Below are 21,740 nucleotides of genomic sequence, written 5' to 3'. Positions count from 1 at the left end.
GATGGAAGCCAGTAGATTTTGATTCTTTCACTTCAGTCAGAGTCAGTCGGTTCGTGTCTTTCATGCTGCTCGATTGAGCTTACCTGCTCTATGTTTATGTATACTTTAATTGTTCCAATGTTACCTTGTTTTTGTTGAACAGTGAATGTTGTCTTAGTGATTTTTGTGTGCGAATTATTGCTCCTGTAGCAAATTTTTTTAATAAAGTGAGTTAACTGAATTTGCTCAAAAATGTACTTTGGAGATTTTGCCTGAATATAAATGACACTATTTTTACTATCATTGAACATTGTGTGTATCCTCGTGTTTATTATTTGTATCAAACGTACAGCGCGGGCTCGTCATCCATCATGCCCGATGACGTCATAACTCGGGATTGGTTGTCGGGCTGTCACGTGGTTAGTTAATTGGGACCGGTGGGCGGGAATCGTGAGTGGAGTGGGGAGAGAAGGGAGGCCGACTCCCGACAAGTCGTTGCCTTTGGAGAATTCCGGTAAAATTATTAATGACTATGAGTTCGTTTCTGATGAACCCCGTTTCGGGTTATCAACAGCCGCAGCATATTTCCGCGGGGGTTGTGGTCGACCCGAAGTTTCCTCCTAGTGAAGAGTACAGTCAAAATAGTTATATTCCGTCCGCGACCGATAATTTTTTCGGGAACCATCATCTGAACCAGCCTCAGCATCTCCAGTATGGCTACCACAACCACCATCACCATCAAGCCGGCTACGGAACTTCACTGCCTCTTTCGAACTCAGGTTACGGGGGCTACGGTAATTATTACCATCATCAACTACACCACCCTACGCCGCCTATTCACCAAGTTCGTCCAGTTCAACCCATCCACGAGCTTAACTGTGCCTCGTTACCCGACGGTCACCCCAACCATCCCCCGCCGACCACCACACCATCGAACATCCTCCACAATATACCGGACATTTCTCCAAATGTGTCTCAACCAAGTGATGTGAACAGTAGTGTGTGTAGTCCAGCTTCAGTTGGACATGGACAAGATTCGAGAGGTTCGCCACCCGTGGGACATTCCTTGCAAGAATTGGGCTTAAGATTGGAAGATGGAGTGTCGGATGAGCAGGATGAACTGGACGATGGACAGGGTAGCTCAACTAATAACGATGAGGATGATGACGATGAAGAGAATGGAGATAGGCAGATTTATCCTTGGATGCGGAAAGTCCATGTGGCTGGAGCTTGTAAGTATAGCCAATCTTTTGCATTAGCAGATGTCTATCCGAAAGTATTAAGTAATTTTTTATCGTCAGGCACTGTATGATGATAACTTTCAGGAAATAAATATATTAATAGAGAAATTGAGGTGAAGTGAAAGATAAAAATAAATTAAATGTTTTTACTGAAACTTAAACAAATCAGGAGGCAAACACTTTAAACAGTCAAAGGATTTTCATAATATATGGATATATGATGGTCGTTTATTTTATTGTACTTATATGCACTCGCGATCTATATTTGGTGTTTCATGATAATTAAAGTGTCTAATTAAAGGTCTAAATAATGTCTAATTAAAGGTTACAAAAGTTAAAAACATTATGACTTGTGGTAAGGTATTTTAATATTTTAAAGATGAAAGAAAGACAAACATAATATTGAATTGAACGTCCAGATGACTCTATATGATAAATTATAATTTTTTTAAGACGATTTCAAGGATGTTTTAGACTGTTTTTATAGTTTTTATATTTTCCACTGCAATTGTATAACTTACTTACTTAAAAGTCTCAGTTGGACCATTATTTAACTTCAACTGAGTTTGAAACATAAACTATGAACTCAAAGCAGTCAAAGGGTTTTTTCTTAAACATTGATTAAAGTCTTAGATATATTCGTTCTTATATTATGTATCGATTATTTAACAACTACTTTTCATTCTTAGAGAAGTACAATTTCTTAAACTATAAACTTTTCTAATAAAGTATAATAATCTTGCATTTTTAAAATGTAGTGAATACTTTACTTCATCTACATAACTATCATCAAATGTTTGAATTAAACTAAAACTAAGCTTGGATAGCAAAGATAAAACACTTGAGTTGTGTTGAAGACATAATAATTAATAAAATTAAAAAAATTAGGTAAAATATAGGTAACTCAAAAAATAAATAGTTTTTACTAAGCAACCCCTGTGGTTTGTAATAATTAAGATAAGACTTCACCCATTATTTGACCTAAAAAAATTTTCTGAAATTATCTGAACATTTTACTTTATCAAACAGTTTATTTAAAATCATGAACGCTCTAAGAAATCCATCCACCATCCGTATTTTACTTTTGAGCAAGAATTTATTTTTTCTGATTGAACAAAGTCAAAAAAATCCTTCAATTTAAATCCATAATAACTAAATAAAGAAAGACAGAAAGCTTTAATAAACGTAAGGAAGTTGCTTTGTTAGTTTAACTCAACTTCTTAAAAAAAATTGTTTTACTGCTTTGTTTACTTTTGCTTTGCTGCTATAATCTGATATTCATTACAACAGTAAATTTATAAAATAATTACATTTTCTAATTAAGTTAAGTATAAACTCTTGATTATATTACTTTCTTTTACATTTCTGACCCGCAAGAACTTTTTGCATTAAACTTGTTTCTACTCCTACATAAATGCATTTTATAGTGTTTTCAAAAATAAGTCAAATATCTTTGAAAATTCTCTCTAAATTTCTGTAGACAAAATGTACTTTTTAAACAGTTTTGAATAGCGGTTTTTTAAAGTGGGTGGTTTCACACCATCAGTATAATTGACAGTATTTTACACATTATGGAAAAATCCACCCTTAGTTTTCAAATGAAAATAAAGAAAATGCTTCTGTAATTATTAGTCGAATTTTTGGTATAAATAATATCTGTTTTGTGGGTGCCTTATTGTTGCTAATAAAATTGTCAATTTATTATTTTGTTTATTAACGAAACACAAGTAATAAACTTTATAAAAACCAGCTATTCTCAAAGAAATGAAACATTTCGAAAATAGGCAGATAGGGCATTAATACAGCAGTTTCAATGATAAATTAAGTGCTAATACGATTCAAATAATGAAATAAGTAACATAATAAGTGTTGTGTTACAGAAGACATTATTAGTATTGTTTATGCTGAATATGTATTGCTGAAAATATTTCAAAAACACTTCTTTCTCAAGTGCCAACAATAGGTTCAAATTGTCCAATAATAGACCATCTAATCTGGACATAAATCCAAAACAGACATTAATAAAACGATCACGTCGAAGGGCAAATTTGTAAAATATTTAAAGCTCTTCAGTACCCTTATTTATAACCCCTGCGGTCTGATCTTAGAACCGCATCACGTTCAAAGGGACAGCAACAAGAGAATCCAAGAAAGATATAAATTGCCTATCATTTGTTTAAATGGCTGATCCTTTCAGATTTTCAAGAGGTGCTTATTTTTTATATCGTGTTGGCAGCTGGCCTGCAGTTCTTCTAACAATAGGATGTGTTGCTTTAAAGGTTTTAAAAGAGACATGAGGTGTTTCAAACTTACTAGATACTTAGTAAGTTTTAGATTTTTTTATTTTAATTTGAATACAATGGAAATTAAACACCTTTTATTACAAAGTATTAGTGATTGCTGTTGTGTGAAAACGAAAGCTTTTTCATTAGTCGTCTTCAGCTTTGAATTCAGTTTTTACGTGGTTATTGCGGCCTACGTTTCAGACTTTTTCAGCAGAATTAATTAAAGCTTCTTCAACAAGACTGAATAGGTACTGTGAAGTGTAGGATTAGGTAACAGTTTTTTGTGTGGTAGCTACGAACAAGTTCAGTTCTTTCAACCAGTTGAAAAATGAATAATAATGTTGATTATAGTTTCATTAGGAAGTACTAAATATGATTCTTCAACTTCTTAATCTTAATCTGAAGGTCTGAGTATTTTGGTTGATGATGCTTTTATAATCATAAAAAAAGTTACTAACCCCCAGTAATTAACTTGTACTTAGCGATAAAACAACTTTTATTATGTGTAAGACCTTACTCTTTTAGAAAAAAGCAAACCTATAATTATTTGAGTATTAAAAATTATGTCTGTAGTTTTAAAATTTGGACAATCGTTTGAACTGTGTTCAAGAGTAAAATTATAAAAATACGTGCACAAAATTATTAAAAATTTTAAGGTAATACTTAGAATCAGCTAAGTGCAGTCAAATTTTTATCAGAATTATTTATATTGTATCAACAGAATCTATAACTTTTATAAGATGCTATTATCTTCTTCAAACCATAATATATTATAGCAAAATATTTACCGTAAATTTGTTACAGCTAAATATTAAAAAAATTATATTGGCAATGTTGAATAAATATTTGTGTTAATAAGGTAAACAATCTGAGTAATTAATAAATCAGGAACAATGTAGGAAAAGTTTCTCGCTTAATTGCTCATTAATGTCTCCGAGATATCAACATGTGTATTTGTTATTGTTGTTTTTATTTCCATCTTTAAACATCTTTTAAAGCTATGCAGGGTGTTTGGAGGTAAACATGTAGTAGGTTAGATATAAACGAAGAACATGTATTAACTAGTTTGCAAAATGTTCTATATAGAGCGTTGTCGTTTGTCCAAGAAAAATTTGACAAATTTGTTATTTTAAATAGATTACACAGTATTTCCTTTTTATGTTTGTCCATAAGTTTGTAATGATACATGAATTACAATGATACATTTATACCTAAAGTTTATAATCTTTAAAAGAAAACACATAATGTACTTTGAACACGAAAATTTGTTGTTTTTATTAATAATTCAGTACAGACCATATTACTAATAAAACATTGTATCTAAAGCTAGAGTTGAGACAAGCTCAATACTCATCAAAGTATTAGTAAATTTGAAATACGATTCTGTTTTACAATATTTTTACATTGTACTGTACACACTACATCAGAAAGCAATTATAGTGACCATTTGGATTTTAGGAAGGGAATTAATTTTTTTATTTTGTGTGGATCTTTAAAGCAATCAATTTCCTATTTTGTACATAAAAATGTACACTTCTTTGTAGTTCTATTAAACGATTTTTCATAGAGTTTATTTAAAAATTATTAATAAAAATATTACAGATGCTTTTCTGGTAAACTTATTTTGGTTTAGGTTAACCTTTGTATTTGCATTTTCTACTATTTTCTTAGTGTATTTATCTCTCGTTTTAAGTTGAATAATTTAAGATCTGAAAGGTTAACAAACATATTATAGTAGAAATCCATCGGTCGGTCCATTCCAATTTTCTCTTAGTTGTTTGAATAATTTGAATATAGTACAATACTTATAACTTATTGATTAAGAGCTATTTTACTGTGGTTCTGCTAACTTTATCATGAGCATCAAAGCGTCAAGTAGAGGTCAAAAACACAAGGGTAATAGAAGTTTTATCGTTTTGTTGCACTGAACAGTTGGTAACTCAGCAATGTGGCTCTTGATTGAAGCAAAATTGACACATTTTCTACATAAATTGAAAAACTCTTCAGTTGTGAAACAAATCATGAAAGAAGCCATTGATAATTATTACAGAATAACCCTGTATATAATTGATCAATCTAAGAAAAAATCTAGTCAATATTGTTTCTTTCAGTCAAAAATTAGGGTCTGATGAATTTTACTTGTGACAATGAAAGTGCTTGCTTTACAAGTACGATCAGAAGCCAGAAGCGGTTATTTAAAAAATTAGGAATATCAGTCAAGAGAATTATATTTTATTAAAAAAAAATTCATTCTATGGCAAGTGTTTAACAGCTCTGATTTTGTTCTATTTAGTCGTTAAACGTCTAAATATTGTACACAGATAAGCTTAAATAGCTATAAAATTTTCTAGCTTACATCCCAGTTAGTCTAGTTATGGAATAAAAAAGATTTTTATGAAAAATCGTGCTCCTTTATAAACAAACCATCACTATCTTCTTAAAAGTATGTTTTTTGGGCTTTTGTTTCGTAAACCATTATTGTTCTTCTTGGTTTTCACAGATAACTTGATACTGCTTATAGATGTAGTTCTACTGTCAGCTCAGAAATAAATTTATTTAAAATTGACAATACCATGATTGGTGTAGTGTTCTGCACTTGACTTGTGGTAGGTTATGTATACATTTTAGCACAAAAACTCACACGATACTCCGTAACTAATTTAATAAAACAAGCAACTCTGGTTTAAAAAAAGCCAAAAAAAACCGAAGCAGGCGCCTACCATCTAGCCTATTAAAGTTTGTGCCAGTCATTGGAAAAATAGACGACCGATATTAATATTTATGTTTACCTGTGCCGTGATACAGCAGTTTTTTACCGGCTTTTTGGATTAGTAGTACCATCCGGAGACGGTCTGGGTATTTTGTGCAAACTTTAATTAACTTTACTGGTCGCCCTTCACGGCATTTTAATTTTTTCCCCGTGGTTTTACACATAATAAATTTGAATCTTTTTTTTTTCAATTCATGCTGCTGTTATACCCGAAACCGTTTCGGAGAAATTCGATTCGAGGCAATAATCTCGGGCATATTTTCCCAAACTGACCTTGTTCAACTTGTCAAAAGTGCTCCGATCATTTAGCATTCCGCCCCACAAGTCGAAGAGATTTCTCAAGCCAGATAGACGCAAATTAGCTCTAAAATGCCGACCGCACAATACCTCCTTAAGTACCTCCAATTTATTATCCTTTATTTGCTAAATGGTCGGCGATTTATAAATCTCAGCGTTTGTTGTGACCTCCCTAGGTATGTTTGGGAGCATCGTATTGTTGTCGAAGATGTTAAACAGATTAAAATAATGATTAGGGTACGTGTAAAAATTGGCTGGGTTGTGGAAGGTTCTTCTTGAAAGCACGGGAACGAAACTGCTTTTGTCAACAGTGACACCGAAAGATTATTACCATTTAAAGCAGAGTGAATACTTTTAAATATGCAGTTTACACACATATACGTTAGTCAAGAGGTTGTTGTATATGATAATGCAACAGTTGATAGTCACAAAAACCCATAATCCAGGTCGTAAAGCAGTCAAGTTTTAAAACACTTTCATCCTGGATGATTTAATTCCCGCCCAAAGTTTAACAATGGTTTGCTAATAAAACACCCACATATTTGTCTCCAAAAGACAATTCAAAATTAAAGACTAAAAAGGAAGCAGCAATCATTTAATATGTTGCCAAGGCCTGCTTTAGAGGTTTCGTTCTCTATTATTGTAATAATAATTATTTTAAACTTATTATCTAAGAGTTGACAAATTTGATATTGTATATTTAACTGCCAGTTAGAACTAGTCAAGTATTTTGCAATGTTATGCTAAGGCTTAATAATGCAAATTTGTTTGGAACTTAAATGTCGAATATCTCGAAAATGGTTGGGGTTACGGAAATTTTACGGCCAGACCAAAACTGTTTCTTCAGAACGTTAGTTTCAAATTTAACTGTTTTTTGGACAACCTGTGTATGTTCAATCGCGTTGCCGTTAGTATATGAGGTGAAAGATTTAAAATTGGCAGAGATACGGAATTTTTGAAATTTTAACGCAATTTACAAAAAAAGATGAATATCACGGAAACGGTTAGAGTTACGGAAATTTGATCTTTTCTTGGAAAGGTTTTTTTTGGTACAATAATCCTTATTCGGCTTTTCTTATGTTTTGTTTTTTTTTTAATTTTAGATACCAAAATTTACATACTTTAGTATACATAATTGATTTACTCATCATCCACGGATTTTATGTAAATTTGTGGATGTAATACATAAAATTTGAATAAAGATTCTAAATACAAAATTAAAAATACAAGAGCATAAACATGTTAAACAACCAATTGAAAATAATTATTTAAGTGTATAGGTAGAGAAGTCATAATTATTATAAGAATTTATTCAATAATGGCACATACATATTTTACTAAGAATCAAATTACAGTAAAACTATATATATATATATAATCTTTATTCTACAAAAGAAAAGGCTATCGGCCCTAGTGGCCTTTCTGCCCATTGTAATAACAGCATTATAGATTAATAATATACACTATTTATAAGCTATCTCTATGTATGTACAATCTTAATAATACAATACTTATAACTAGAATTAATGTATGTCTTGGTAGTGTTCTGTCAGAGTTGTGTTTGGCGTCAGGTATCGTGAGGTTCGGGTCTGTCGGGTGAGGCATAACTTATTAATTATTGTCCAGTTGTCTTTTTTGTTTTTCCATTTTGTTTGTATTTTTTGATGTCGGTCCGTTATTTTAATTAAGTTAGTCCGTTCATACAGTAGGTCATTAGATGGGTTGAAAAGAGGATTTTCTGGGTGCCGAATTTTTGTAATTAGTCTCAAGGTGATTTGTTCTGTCGTTTGAATGTATTTTTTGGTTTTGTCGTTTGCGTTTGCTAGTATTATGTTACCATAGTCCAGTAAAGGTCTGCAGATGGACTTATAAATTTTTGTAGCTGTATGTGTACTAATTCCGGCTTGTTTGTAAGTAAGTCCTCTGAAGTATTTTGCTCTTTTAGTAATGTTAGTAAAACTAATTTATTTTACTGTAGTAATAGATTACATTTTCCAGTTTTTTAAATTTACGGTAAGGAACTGATGGTCTGACAGGCTGTATAACATTCGGATTCAGTGCAAATGGAAGTGTTTTGTTTCAGGATTGATTTTCTTTTACAACACCAACACCCGGTATATCCAAAATACATACAATATACAGAGGTTTAGATATGAAATAGATGAGTTATTGGCGTTTGAATGCATAGACAACCAGTTTCACGCAATTGCCTTTTGAAAGTTATGACAAATTTCTGTGAATATCTCAAGAACTCTACACTTTTGTGTGGAACTTATTGTGTCATTTTCTAGTCCCGAGTGTGCGCAACAGAATGACATAGCCAAAATAAAGAGTGTTCAAATTTGAAATAGTGCATTTGTAAGTGCAATGACAGCATTTATTACTCTACTATACGAAGAAAAAGAGCAATTTTAAGCCTAAATATCTCAAAAATTGTGTTTTTTTGTACAACACTGATTATGTCACTTTATACTCCTGACTTTGCGCAATTCAATGACAACGTAATATACAGGATGTCCCATTTAAGAGCAGTTAGTTCAGTTTTACGACTGTAAATACACAACTTGCGAGTATAAAGTGAGTCTTAATATCAAAAATATGTTGTTTTAGCTGCAAATAAATATGCAAAAAATATGTTAAAAATGTAATTAACTTTCTTTAATTTTACGTGAACCATTTTTGTTTCTGTACTTTATTACTACGCTGTTATTGAACGTAGTAAATTGTGGATAAAAAGTATATTTTCATTTTTTTACAAAGTTAGGTGTTAGGTTTACTTTAGTAAAGATGTGTGCGGAAATAAAATTCAAAACCACAAGTTTTTAATTTCAGGATATTTACACACCAACCCTGCACATCAGAGCTTTAAGAACAAAAAAAGTTTTGATCATTGCGGTTATAAATAATTTAAAGTTTTATGTTTTATTTGCCTTTGTGGTTACTAAAACTTAGAATTCCAAATATGCCAATGAAAAACATGACTAAAATTTGTACAGAAAATGTGAGTCAAAGAAAAATGTAATTACAATTCAAAGATACGTTTAATTTATTATGCCAAGTTACTGTGGAATATAAGCTAACCACCATGGTCACAAGGCATTTCTGCTTGATAAAACACTAAAGATGTTCAGTTTGGCTTTAATATGTAATCCATCAATTGTCGTACATATTGTAAGGATGTTGCAAAGAGACATTTGAATGCAAAATTATTGATCATGTATTCGGTTACTTAAGCCACATTTTTGTCAGTAAAAACCTGATTTTTGTTATGGTCTTCTAGTGGGAGTTTTGACATTTTTTTAGAGCATAAAATGGCGACTATTAAAGAAAAATGGAACTGCTTGGCACTGACCTGGTTCACGTCGTCGTGAGAATTTAACCTTAAGTGTAGCACGAACCGTTTATTTCACGACAATTACTGGATCATGAGCCATGTCAAATTCATTAAAGTGTAAAAAATACAATTATGATTACTGTGCACTGATTCCAAGAAACTCAGTCTGGCAGTCTTTCTTGAATAAAAAAAAAGTCTAGTTAGAAACGATTTCAATTATTATTGTTGGAAATTAGTCGTAATTAAACTTTTTTTTTGTTTTCAGTTAATGTAACAACCGCCATACAGAAGATATCAAAGCGTCAAAAACAAAATCGATTGACCTTAAAACAACCTAAAAACAAATGGCCTTTTAAGTTGTTGTAATTTAATGATATACGAGCTCATGAATTTAACGGAAAACTCACACTTCTTATCTGATGGGTTCCAGTCATTTCAACGTGAAGAATTGGACATGTTATTACGCAACTGGTTATTACTTTTTATCTCAATGACGAATATTAATCAGTATTTGGTAATCAGGTATTTAAATATCTACCATAGGTTTCGTTGAAACTGAAGGAGAGTTTACTTCAATATCGAATCAGAACGGACGATCGTTAGTGTACATTTAGTTAATTAAAGATTCATTAATTAACTGGGACGTATAGTGAAGAAAAATTACCCTAATGAAAGGGATATATCAGCAAAGGAACTAATCACTTTGAAAGCAAACATGCTTTATGATTGATACGTTTCCTCGAAACTAACCTAAGCTAATATTTGAAATTCACTTTTTCTTGTCATTTCATTCATCCAGCGTAACTACAATCGTTTAGCTAATAATAACAACTTTTTGACAACTGTATATCATAAATATTAATTATTTTTCATTTTGTCTTTCAGTTTCGAATGCGCATGACATTTCGTCTAATGGCAGTAAGTTTTTATTGTTTAAACCATCACTAATGCTTTCAAGAGGCTTGATCGTTTCGTGTCGTGTTTTCTTCTATGCATATACGCACGAAATAGTTAAGACTCCTTTCGCTTGCTTTTAGCTTTTCACTTTTTCCTTTGCTTTCTCAAAAATTTTCTTACACCACGCTGCTAGTTTATAAGAATGCACCTAATCATAAGAATTTAGTTGAATTCACAACACACAATGATCTGTGTCTGTAGGTATATGAAACTACTAAGTAGATCGGTAATTTTATTAGATTTGTGGATATTGCAACAGTTTTGGAGTATAACCAGAGGATGGTAATGTTTGTATTATTTTGTAAACTATACTAAAATCTCCATTAGTGACCTTAATGATTCTAAGTTGAAAGTAATTTTAAATTACTTGTAAGTACCTGTCAAGACTTTACTATTTCCATACCACGTATACACATTTTGATCTGAATGATGTTTGTTATTACTTTCATATACAGGAATTTATTGTTAATTTTTAATTATTCGAAAAGTCGAAGAAAACGTGTAAAAAAAAAGCATATTGCATATGAGAGGATGGTAAATTACTACCACTCAACCATGGTAACGTTATGGAAAAACCTTACTGGTTTGTTTTGAACGTAGGAAATTAAATACTTTAAGTAATAAGAGACTTCAACTATTGTAACAACAGTGAAGCCGATGAGAGTAAAGCTCAAAGGAAGAAGGACCAAGTGAGGCAAGAGACAATAATGAACAACATCCGTATGTTATATAATACAATTATAAATTGCTTATTAACTAATAAGTGTGGGTCACTAATAACAAAGTAGGTGTCTTGTTGTCATTTCGAACTAAACTTCAATGATTGATTACAATAGAGAAAAATACAAAAACGCATCTCTATAACTATACCTCTCCAAGTTCAAAATGGCATTGACAGTTTTCAAATTCAGATTGGCACCAAATTGGCAGAGAATATACAGGGATTCAAAATTAGAAACCAACTTCTTACATCTTATAATAATTAATTATTAGTTAAATCGTTAACGAGTTTTAACCAACATTTTTCTTCAACTGTCATATCCAACATATACAATGCAGAAAGAATATATTTTTTGATATGTGCAAAGAGTTTTGCACAATTAGCTACAATATCCTCAATGTTGCCAGACTGTTTGAGTTCTTCTTCTCTTCTGTTTCTTCTTACAGACTATGGCTGCTCAGTGGGAGCAGTCTTAACACTAGTTTCTGCCGATCAAATTCGTCTTATGCAAAAACATCTTCAATGCTGAATTGTCAGGGAGCATTGTCAATAACTAACGGAGCTTCATTTTGAAAAATGTTGATTTCTTCTTAAGCACTGCTTCGCAATTCTGGCTTCTTGAGCGAACCCCTTCAAAGTTCCAAATGAATTGTCGATCATCTGTTGTCCAACAACTTTCCTTTTTTGGACCACTCTTGAAACTGAACTCCAGTTTATATGCTGTTAAACACATTTCTTAGACTGCAAAAGCTTTCCATATATTTTGACTCAGTTCTTTAGGAGTCATTTTAGGATGTTCATCGACCAAACATTCCATAAATTGACGATGTTTGTCGGTTATTTTAGCTCTATGTTAAGCTAGTCCTCTAGTCTATTTACCTCCATTGTGGTCACTCCAACCTTAATTTACAAATATAGTTTAAAGTTTTAGTTTTGTTAGGTATGACGGATATTAATTGTTTTTAGTATTTTTTATTCAACTTAGGCTAACCTAGGTAAACCTCAATGACACTCACGTTATCTTAGGTTGGCAAGTTTTTTCGGGACTTACTTCTTTTTAAGATAAAGAACATGCAGAAAGCAGTTCAAACCGATATTAATTTATTCTATTTTTGTTTTATTTTTCTCTTTCCTATTTGCTTTTGTTACAAAAGTAAAAATAATGTTATATGTTTAAATGAATATAGAGATTAATATGAGTTTTAATCATAATAATAAACACAAAAAGTAAAATAAAAAATTCTGTCTGATCTGTTCTGTCAAAAATTCTATTTCAGAGCTTTCAATTTGAAAAATTCTACACCGGGGTGTATTTTCACTATTTTAATTTTCTAAATTATCTCCCAAAGTAATTGGATGTTTTTTCTTGACACTTGTACAGACTTTACTTTCAAAATTGTTTTGTTAAATATGTTTTTAGTAACTGACATTCCTCATTCCAGAAAAAAGGCTTTGATTATCACCATACAGCAAGTAATCATATTCTAGTGAGATGCTCATGTAACATTTAATTAACATTTTTTCATAACTTCTATGTTTTCATTTCTAGCTTTAATTTTCTTTATTTCGAATTGGTTATCTTCAATGAGAAAACAAAAATATATGAAGAACTAGTTTTATGCTGACTTTCTGGCCAACTTAGAGTTTTACTCTATTAAGCTTTTATTGTTACTGACAGTGTAATTTTTAGAAAATTACTAGAAATCTTTTAAAATCCTACCAATGATTTAAACTGTGTTTTAAAGTTTAAAATAAGAGCAATCAATGAAATGAGCCCTTGAACAAGTCAGTATGAGACCACTTTGCTTGGTGAAACCAAAGAGTTGTTGATGGTGCAGTCTGCAGATGCAGAACAAGCTTGTGGACGATAAATTTTGATTGTGCTACAAAACAACTAATTGCGTAACAACCTGAATGGTCAGCGCTTAATGAAATCGAAGCTAAAACAGTGACCTGCATCCGAGTTCCAATTTCGAATGATGGTACCAAAAGTTAGGTTTGCCGTCTGCTGGCGGTCGGTTTAATTTGGTTTGTACCGTAACTTTGGCAAGTCATGCTGAATGGCCGATTGCGTGCTGCCAAGCAAGACTTCTTTGAAGCTTTTTTGCCGACCATGTCGCGACGATGTTCATGGTTTGATCGTGGTCTCTGCACAAAAATGGGCATTTTTCTGTTCCAGTGGCGCATTATCAATACTATTTCCCGCTGGTTTAGTCGGTTAGCGTCTTGCCTTACCACCTGCTTTTTGTTGCCGCCATCAAAAACTCCAGCGTGTCTAAACACTGTTCGATGGAAGAATGCAAGAATAGAGTAACGATTGAACAGGGATTGAGACTACGCCACTGATTTCTGGCGGCATCCAAGCACCAAAGAGAAAATTGCTGTTCATCGTCAGCATAGCGACGACTTCTCGAACATGCAAGCACATCAACAATGAGAACCGTCTTTATTGTTAATTCTGTCTAATTAAATGTTATTCAAATATTATCCCGCATGTGTGGCGAGAGCGGTGCTCTCTAATGTGAAGAGGTGGTGACAGGTTCAACAAACCACAAGATGAGTTTACTTTTTTTTTAACAGTACAAATAGCAGGATATGTACTTTTATTACGTTACTTCAAGTTCCAACTATTATCATATTAAAATTAAGAATGGATGATATTAACTCAGCATCAATGCGCATCATAATGAAATACTTAAAAGTGTATTAAGAATTGGTAAAATTATTGAGGTCAGTGTAAAACAATAAGGCTGCCACTTTAATAATTCATTGAGCCGCCAATATTAATCGCTCAACGGAATTTTTAAAAGTTGCTTAACAGTCATTATTCGTAATTTGTCAATATCTTGTTACTGGTTAGGAGACCTTGATGAATGATGAAAATTCCGGTGGCTGCTTGCCACGACATCGACAAACTGAAAACAAATTTATTATTTATTATTGATTATCTTGGCAAAGTTCAGAAGCGTACAATGAAAACCAAACACGCACTCGGGCTAAACGTTTCCGAAATGAAAATATTATCTGTAGCGATGGAACAAAGAAAAAAAATTTGAAAATAATTTCCAATTTCAATATTCAACGTAAATACTTTTATCTAAATGATTAATTGACTGAAAAGAATAATTTATCATAAATTTAAATAATATTTATGTAACACGGAAATAGTGGACGGTGTAATTTGCAAATTAATTCAGCCCTATGTGTCGGTAATAGATACGCCACAATTTCTGCTCAGCCTATTTGGAAAATGGAAAAAATTTCCATTTCAGGTCTGAAAGCCATATGTCTTGGTTACGTATAATTGCGTTGTGGGGTTCCTGTAGCGATTACCATTGCGATCATATCGCTGCAGTTGATCGATGATGCTCGAGGAGGACGCGCAACTGAAAACGATCGATTTCACGAAAAAAAACCAAAACCATATCGAAATCGAAAGTGCTAAAACGATGCGATGTTTGCGGATAGTGAATTGTAATTTGATCACTTAATTACTGTTAATCGAAGATTATTTGTTTTGTTTTATATTCTTTATATTATCAGTAATATAAAAAGGAGTTCAGTTATCATTTACTTGCTTTTGATGTAAACTGGAGATTATCAATCTCATAAATCTTGATTAAGAACTCTTTAACTTACTATTTTTTGGGAATAAGTCTTTCAAGAAAGGAATTATTTTAACAATAAACAACTATGCGATATTCATCAGTAATTATCACTCTGAAAATCGGCTGTCATTTATAAACAATAACTTTTCAAACACAGATTGTGAATTGTATCTAATTAAACAATGTTTGGTTCATATGAAAACATTTAATTCAAATTAAATGGGATTCTTAAAAATATATTAAATTTTGCTTGTAATTCCAATATGTTCGTTTATCAAGAAATATTGAGCAATCGTTATTTAAATAATGGCTCAAATATAACGTAAAAATTAATTCAAGTTTTTGTTTTTAATTAAATGGGAAAGTTGTTTTTAAACCGGAATGTGTGTTTATGTAAGTTTAGGAAATGTCTCATTTTCTAATGTATTGTCAATAAACTTTAAAACACACATTTTCTCTAGTACAGATGAAAGTATTACATTTATTATTTATTTATACAGGTTTTCAAGTTCTTTGCCATCATGCAATCATCTGAATATTCTCTATTTAGTGCAAAGTTACCTTTACAATGATATGCTTTTCAAAAGTTTCTGCAAATTTGCCCTATTCAGTAGTTGTGTTATTTTCGAATTTTTTTTTCGAAAAATTAATTAATTGTCTTAAACGTCATTTTGAATTAGCTTATTAATAACTAAGACAAAAAGTGTGTAGTAATTTTTCTATGAGAATAATGAGCTTTCCATTGACGTATAAAAGTTTATTGGTTATACGTACAGGTTGGCCGCTTTAAAGTTTACCTAAGAAATGTTGGACATTTCCGGTGCACTCTTTTGTTCAATCCTCAATAACCCGTTTATTTGCAACACCTTGTATAGATTTTTATACGTTTTGAATGAATGGGATGAGCTTAAAATGTGATTGATAATTTGCAATTATTTTTCTCATATTTTCAGTGCACCACAATTTAACCTCAAATTACTCGCTGATCTGCAACACTCTGTATCTACTTTTACAGTCACTGGATAGCTCATAAAATAAGATTTTTACTTTAAGATAAAGTTCCAATCTTCAAAGTGGCCCATGATTTTTACTCCCGAAAGGGAAAAGAAAAAATAAGTCGTTGCCACAATTTTTTTTTCATTTTTCATTTTTTTAATGATTGGTACCATTTTTCAAAATTTATATTGTCGTTTGGATGTTAACGGGCGTCAAAGTGGAGAAAACAAATTTAAACATTTTCAGTGCACTTTTTCATTCAATCCTGAGTAACCCGCTTATTTGCACTATTTTGTCTGAGTTTTATACGTCAATGGATAACCAAAAAAGTAAGCTTTATTGAGGTAAAAAAGTAAACACATTTAACAACAAAAATCCCGCTTATATATAAAATTTGTATCAACTTTTATACGTCTTTGAATAGCCAATGAAAAGGGCCTTCCATCGACTTTCTTATTGTAGTTGTTTTCTGTAATAACAACAACTATGAAAACACTTTAACATTTTAATGTCTCTGAAATCGTTATATTTTCTGCTATTTTGGAATCCAGGAAAAATGTTTTATTGTAATGTTTTATTGTTTTATGTTCCCAATAACCAATTCAAAGAACTTCTACAAAATTCGGCTTTTCTACTTTCTATTTTATGGTGTAGGTATGTCTCTAGAACAATATACATAATATTTTCTACCATCCAGTTTTGAAAATCTGTTGTTGTAAAATCTTGTCGATATCGATATTTTATTATTTTGTTTTTTTGTTAAGTTTTCTTCAGTAATTTCAATATAGAGCAGTTCATCGAAACCGTTTCTTATAATATTAGGACAGAGCTAGTTTGGAAGTAACTAGAAAGCCCCATGAAGAAAATGGTGATGTGGATTGAACACATGATTTGAAATTCTTTAATTCTGTTTTTTATTTCTATTTATTTCAAGAATTAGATAACATGAATGATATATTACTGATCATTATATTGGTTTATTCTTGACCTTTTGTTCAGTACACAAAAAATGTCCAAATATTCTGCAATAACAAGATTAGCTGCAAAATTCAGTAATGGAATATGAGAAGATACTCAAAATTAAAAAGTAATGAGAAATCATCAGGGTTTTTGTGATAAAAGATTTTTTTTCCCGAAAAATAAATAAAATGTATATTAAATATGTATCTTTCTGTTTCAGCAAATGGTGCCTTCGCACCGGGGATGGAACCCAAACGTCAACGGACGGCCTATACCCGGCACCAGATTCTCGAGCTAGAAAAAGAGTTCCATTATAATCGCTACCTGACCAGAAGAAGACGAATAGAGATCGCCCATGCGTTGGTTCTCAGCGAACGACAAATTAAAATATGGTTCCAGAACAGGTAAAATTTTTTTTTTCCATATCCCGCTAACGATTTATATCTACTTCTTTGAAAAATGACTGTTGAAATATCGGGCCGAGTCACGAATATAGGTCACGTCGTTCGTTATTTCTGCATAGTCAAACCTAATAGAATGCAGTTTCGTTGTCTTGGAAATTAAAAGGAGGAATGTTGTTTCAGACGAATGAAATGGAAGAAAGACAACAAATTGCCAAACACGAAAAACGTCCGCAGGAAAACGAATCCAGCGGGCGTCACGACGACAGCGTCGGGGGCGCCGACTGCTGGCAGTGGCAAATCGGCGGCGTCGAAGGGCGGCGGCGGTCGGGGCGGCAAGGCGCAAAATAGCGCCGTCGCCGCCACCCAACAGCAGGGGAACAACAATGACAAGAGGAAGAACAACAACACACGGTGAGTCATCCCCGAGATGATTTATACGATTTTCGCATGCCCTCGTCTTATGATTCTGATATCCGGCTCTTTGCAGCTTTTACGGTTACGTCATCATTTTATCCACCCTCCTAAGTGCATCATATAAAATGCATGTATATGAAATTATTCTAATAATGATTGATTCTATATTTGATGCGCAACTTAAAGTAATTATCATATTTGTAACTTAACCTTAATGTATCCTTTGTCTATGATTTTTAAATGATGAGCCAAACATTGTTTCCTATTCTTCAATTTAGCACGATTTTATAATTTTTCACTATGTTAATCCTTTGTTATTGAGATTACATCTGCTTCCTGTAATCAAGTGGTTTGGTTTGTATCTCAAAAACAGTGCCAAATGGACAAACAGCGAATACATATTTGAATTGTACGCAAAAAGTCAACGTCTCTGAACGACATTAGATAACATCTCCCTATAATTTGGCAACCGATAATAGTTATTTATACAACAAGTGACAAACCATTTTTTGACTGAATAAACAGTTTAAATCACGTGTTTTATACCTTATTTTATCAAATTTCGACGAATAAAAAACTAAAATTACAATTAAATTTGGTTTTTTACATTGTTTGTTTGTTTACATCTGTAAATAAGCGAATGTTATTTAGAGTGATTTAAATAGTTATTTGTGCAACTAGGGAAGAAAGTGTCTTTAGACAGTGTGACTTTTACTGCTGGCACTTTTCCTCCCTATAGGGAGGAAAATACTTACATACTACTACTCAGTCTCTCTGGTGGAACTTTCACTCCCTAGGTAGTGAAAGTGATATTTTCATCTCTCAATTGAGGGAGGATACTCTCTTCTTCTTCTAAGTGCCATGGCCGTTCAACGATAATTCTGGCTACCATGTTTCTAATCATTATTTTGTTGGTAGCCGCTCGGAAAAGTTGTATAGTGGTGAGACCACTGAGATTTTTGAGCCAGGAAGTTCGTTTAAACCTCTAGTGAATAAAAAATTGTTTAAACCGTTGCTAAGCGTTGAATAATTGGCTATTAATAGAACGAAATTTAATAAAAATATTAAGCAGCGTAGTAGTAGTTCCAATCTCTACAATAAAATGATGTTTCAATTTAAAAGCGACCGATTTGATCCATCCTGTACATTGTAGCACGATAGTCCGTACTAACTGATTCTTTTTGATAAAAAATTTTGAGCTTTATTAAGAAAATTAGTTGCAGTTCAAGCCAATTGTTTCGCACTATGTTCCACATTATCTTCTTTTTTAAAGTTTTTACTTTCATCGTGCAAAAAGTAGTGGTTTTTGCACTGCTGCAAAAAAATTTTTTTAGGGCACTAGTGTTTTTTTGAATTTTTTATACGTCAATTTGACGATCTGATCAGACGATCAGGTTATTTTTTTACATGAGTAGACAAAAAACGTGTCATGTAAAGTTTGTGTGTGTTTATCCACTGTTTAGTCAAAAAAGCCGCCATTTGTATTCGGAAACCCTGTACATAGAAATATTGTGGAGAGGGGATTTTTAGTCAATGGGAATATTCGCTTTTTTATAAATTGAAGAAGTGGTTAGCTTAGTAATAACTAAATTAGACCCATGTTTTGTAATTTCAATAAAATGCCTCAAAAAAGTAATGACAGAGTTTCTGCCACACAGTGCGTCATAGAAAATGTATTCTCTACTTCTCGGATATAATGGATATTATTCATGCACTCATGTGGGATTTTATCTTTACGAATAATAACCATCATTATACTCTCGTTGAAGAATGCATTTTTATCGCACACAATGTAGAGTGCAATAAAATTCAACTATGTGAAATAATCAAAATGATAATCAATCTTACATTATTTATGGAACTTGTGGAGGAGTAACTCAAATGTGACTTCAAAGGGATTTCAAATTTCGTTTTCCTTCACACACTTTATTAGTTAATAATGCAAACATGCAAATAAAGTGTAGGATTTTTTTAAAACAGTGTAGACCGCATAGGTTAGTTAAGATTAATAAACCCTTAAATTCGTCATCAAAATATTAATTAAAACAACAAGTAAATCTAAGTCAAAAGTGAAACTTACAAAAACTAGACATCTGAAATAAAAAAAATCAAACAATCGTAATTTCAATTCGGTGTTTTTTTAATTTCAGAGAACCCATTGATGGTCTTGGTGACAATATGATGGATATGTCACTATCCGCCCATCAACTGCCCACAACAATCTCCGGACACTCGCACGCCCACCCTATGAACTCATCCATACATCCCAATCCCATGATGGATCCGGCATTAAGCCATATGGGAGCTGCATTGGGTGGCCCTCCAATGGCGCCCATGTCCTCTCCATCAGGTTGCGGGGGTATACCTGGTGGAGGAACACCACCCGTGATCAAACCGGACTACGATTTGACCGCATTGTAATGGGAGGGATTTAATTGTAGAGTTTTTTGGTAACTATTAGGGTGTTATTGTTATTATTGTATGATTTCGTGGAGTGGTTGTAGAGGTGACTGGTGTACTTTCGCTTAGAAACGAGTTTTATTTTAGAATCGCACTATGTGTTCTCTTTTCAGTAATTCACCGGTAATGGGGGTAAATTCGGTGAATTTATTATTTGAATGCAAGCCAATGTGCAAATTCATTTACGTGAAATGTTTAACTCGAACTGCTGATAATGAATTAATCCGATGATTGATTGCGCCCATATAGGTGCATCATAATAGTAATGATTTTGTGTATGGAGATTATTATTCGGTTTTAATGTGATTACGTCTCCTATTGGAATCGATCGGATTAATGAGAAATGATTGTTTCGTATAGTAGGACACAATCCTTAGTATATAATCATCTGACTTGTGGATCGGAAATTGTAATTATTGAAGCCATAACTTGATCGATATGTACTATAAACTTGTAAAAAATTGACGCTGAAGACAGAAGTCAAATAATAAATCTGTATATTATCTTTACGTTACTGGTTCTGTAAATAAAATAAGCATAAACGTAATATATTTAATTCTAAGTTTGTGAACCCAGTGTGATTTTTTAAATGTGAATATACCTGGTAAATATGATTGATGTAAATATTACAAGAAATATAGAAATAAATATGTATAATTCTACAATAAGTTTCAGTTTCTGTTATTTTACCCATCCTCAACTCACTGTAATTAGTGGAGCATATATGCCATATAATACAGTCAGTTTAATAATATTCCCCCAGCTGAATCGTTGACCAACATGGCCTACATGGGATATACCCACAGGCACGAAATATAATTGGTCGGCATGCGAGTCTGCTTCAAAAGACTGACAGAAAATAAATTTGACCCTCGCACGAAATCATGTCGTGTCTGGTTGGTGTATACGTTTTTAAATTATTGTTATTGTCCAATATGGAAGATGTGGTAGGATACCAATATAATGATCCAGCTTGTTTACAGATACACTTATAAGAACTATTGCACAGTGTATGGGAATATTTACAACAATGAAGTGTGTTTACAGTTAACCAACAATTACTAATAATTAGGTAAGCATAAGTAGCATACTTAGAAAAACAATAATTTGATAATGTCGATTTGGCTAATATACAGGAACGAATTTCTTTAAGAGTTGAATGAAAATTCTTGTAGAACAAAGCAAACATACCAGAAAGCGCTGTCCCAGTTTCTGATACAAGAAACTGGTGGTTTTCAAATCTCACTAAAAAACATCATAAGTGTAAGAAAACCTGTTTAAAGGAAACTTTCTGATCATTGTAAATTACCTTAT

At 32.3% G+C, this 21,740-nt stretch overlaps 1 protein-coding gene across 2 annotated transcripts; it reads left to right on the top strand.

The window, feature by feature from the left end:
• The first annotated feature begins 32 nt into the window (after positions 1-32).
• On the top strand, positions 33-21,094 carry Dfd (homeotic protein deformed). 2 transcript variants are annotated; one of them, XM_081981654.1, is made up of 5 exons: positions 33-1,211; positions 10,792-10,824; positions 17,369-17,552; positions 17,733-17,963; positions 20,117-21,094. In XM_081981654.1, exons 1-5 carry the CDS (start codon positions 506-508, stop codon positions 20,385-20,387), a joined length of 1,425 nt encoding a protein of 474 aa, XP_081837780.1. In that variant the 5' UTR covers positions 33-505; the 3' UTR covers positions 20,388-21,094. The 2 variants fall into 2 exon arrangements, with proteins under 2 accessions (XP_081837780.1, XP_081837781.1); XM_081981655.1 differs by lacking the exon at positions 10,792-10,824 and having other exon boundaries at positions 35-1,211.
• Positions 21,095-21,740: the final 646 nt, after the last annotated feature.

This window comes from Ips typographus, linkage group LG6 (assembly GCF_016097725.1).
Source record: "Ips typographus isolate SLU linkage group LG6, UJ_Ityp_2.0, whole genome shotgun sequence".
Lineage (NCBI taxonomy): Eukaryota > Metazoa > Arthropoda > Insecta > Coleoptera > Curculionidae > Ips > Ips typographus.
The sequence above is the reverse complement of the archived record's forward strand: the minus strand, read 5'-3'. Positions and strand labels throughout refer to the sequence as shown.

Coding starts and splice junctions, on each gene's coding strand:
- Dfd (XM_081981654.1), top strand. CDS start 506: ATGACTATGAGTTCGTTTCTGATGAACCCCGTTTCGGGTTATCAACAG. Junction 10,825..17,368: donor TGACATTTCGTCTAATGGCA/GTAAGTTTTTAT, acceptor TTTCTGTTTCAG/CAAATGGTGCCTTCGCACCG. Junction 17,964..20,116: donor AGGAAGAACAACAACACACG/GTGAGTCATCCC, acceptor TTTTAATTTCAG/AGAACCCATTGATGGTCTTG.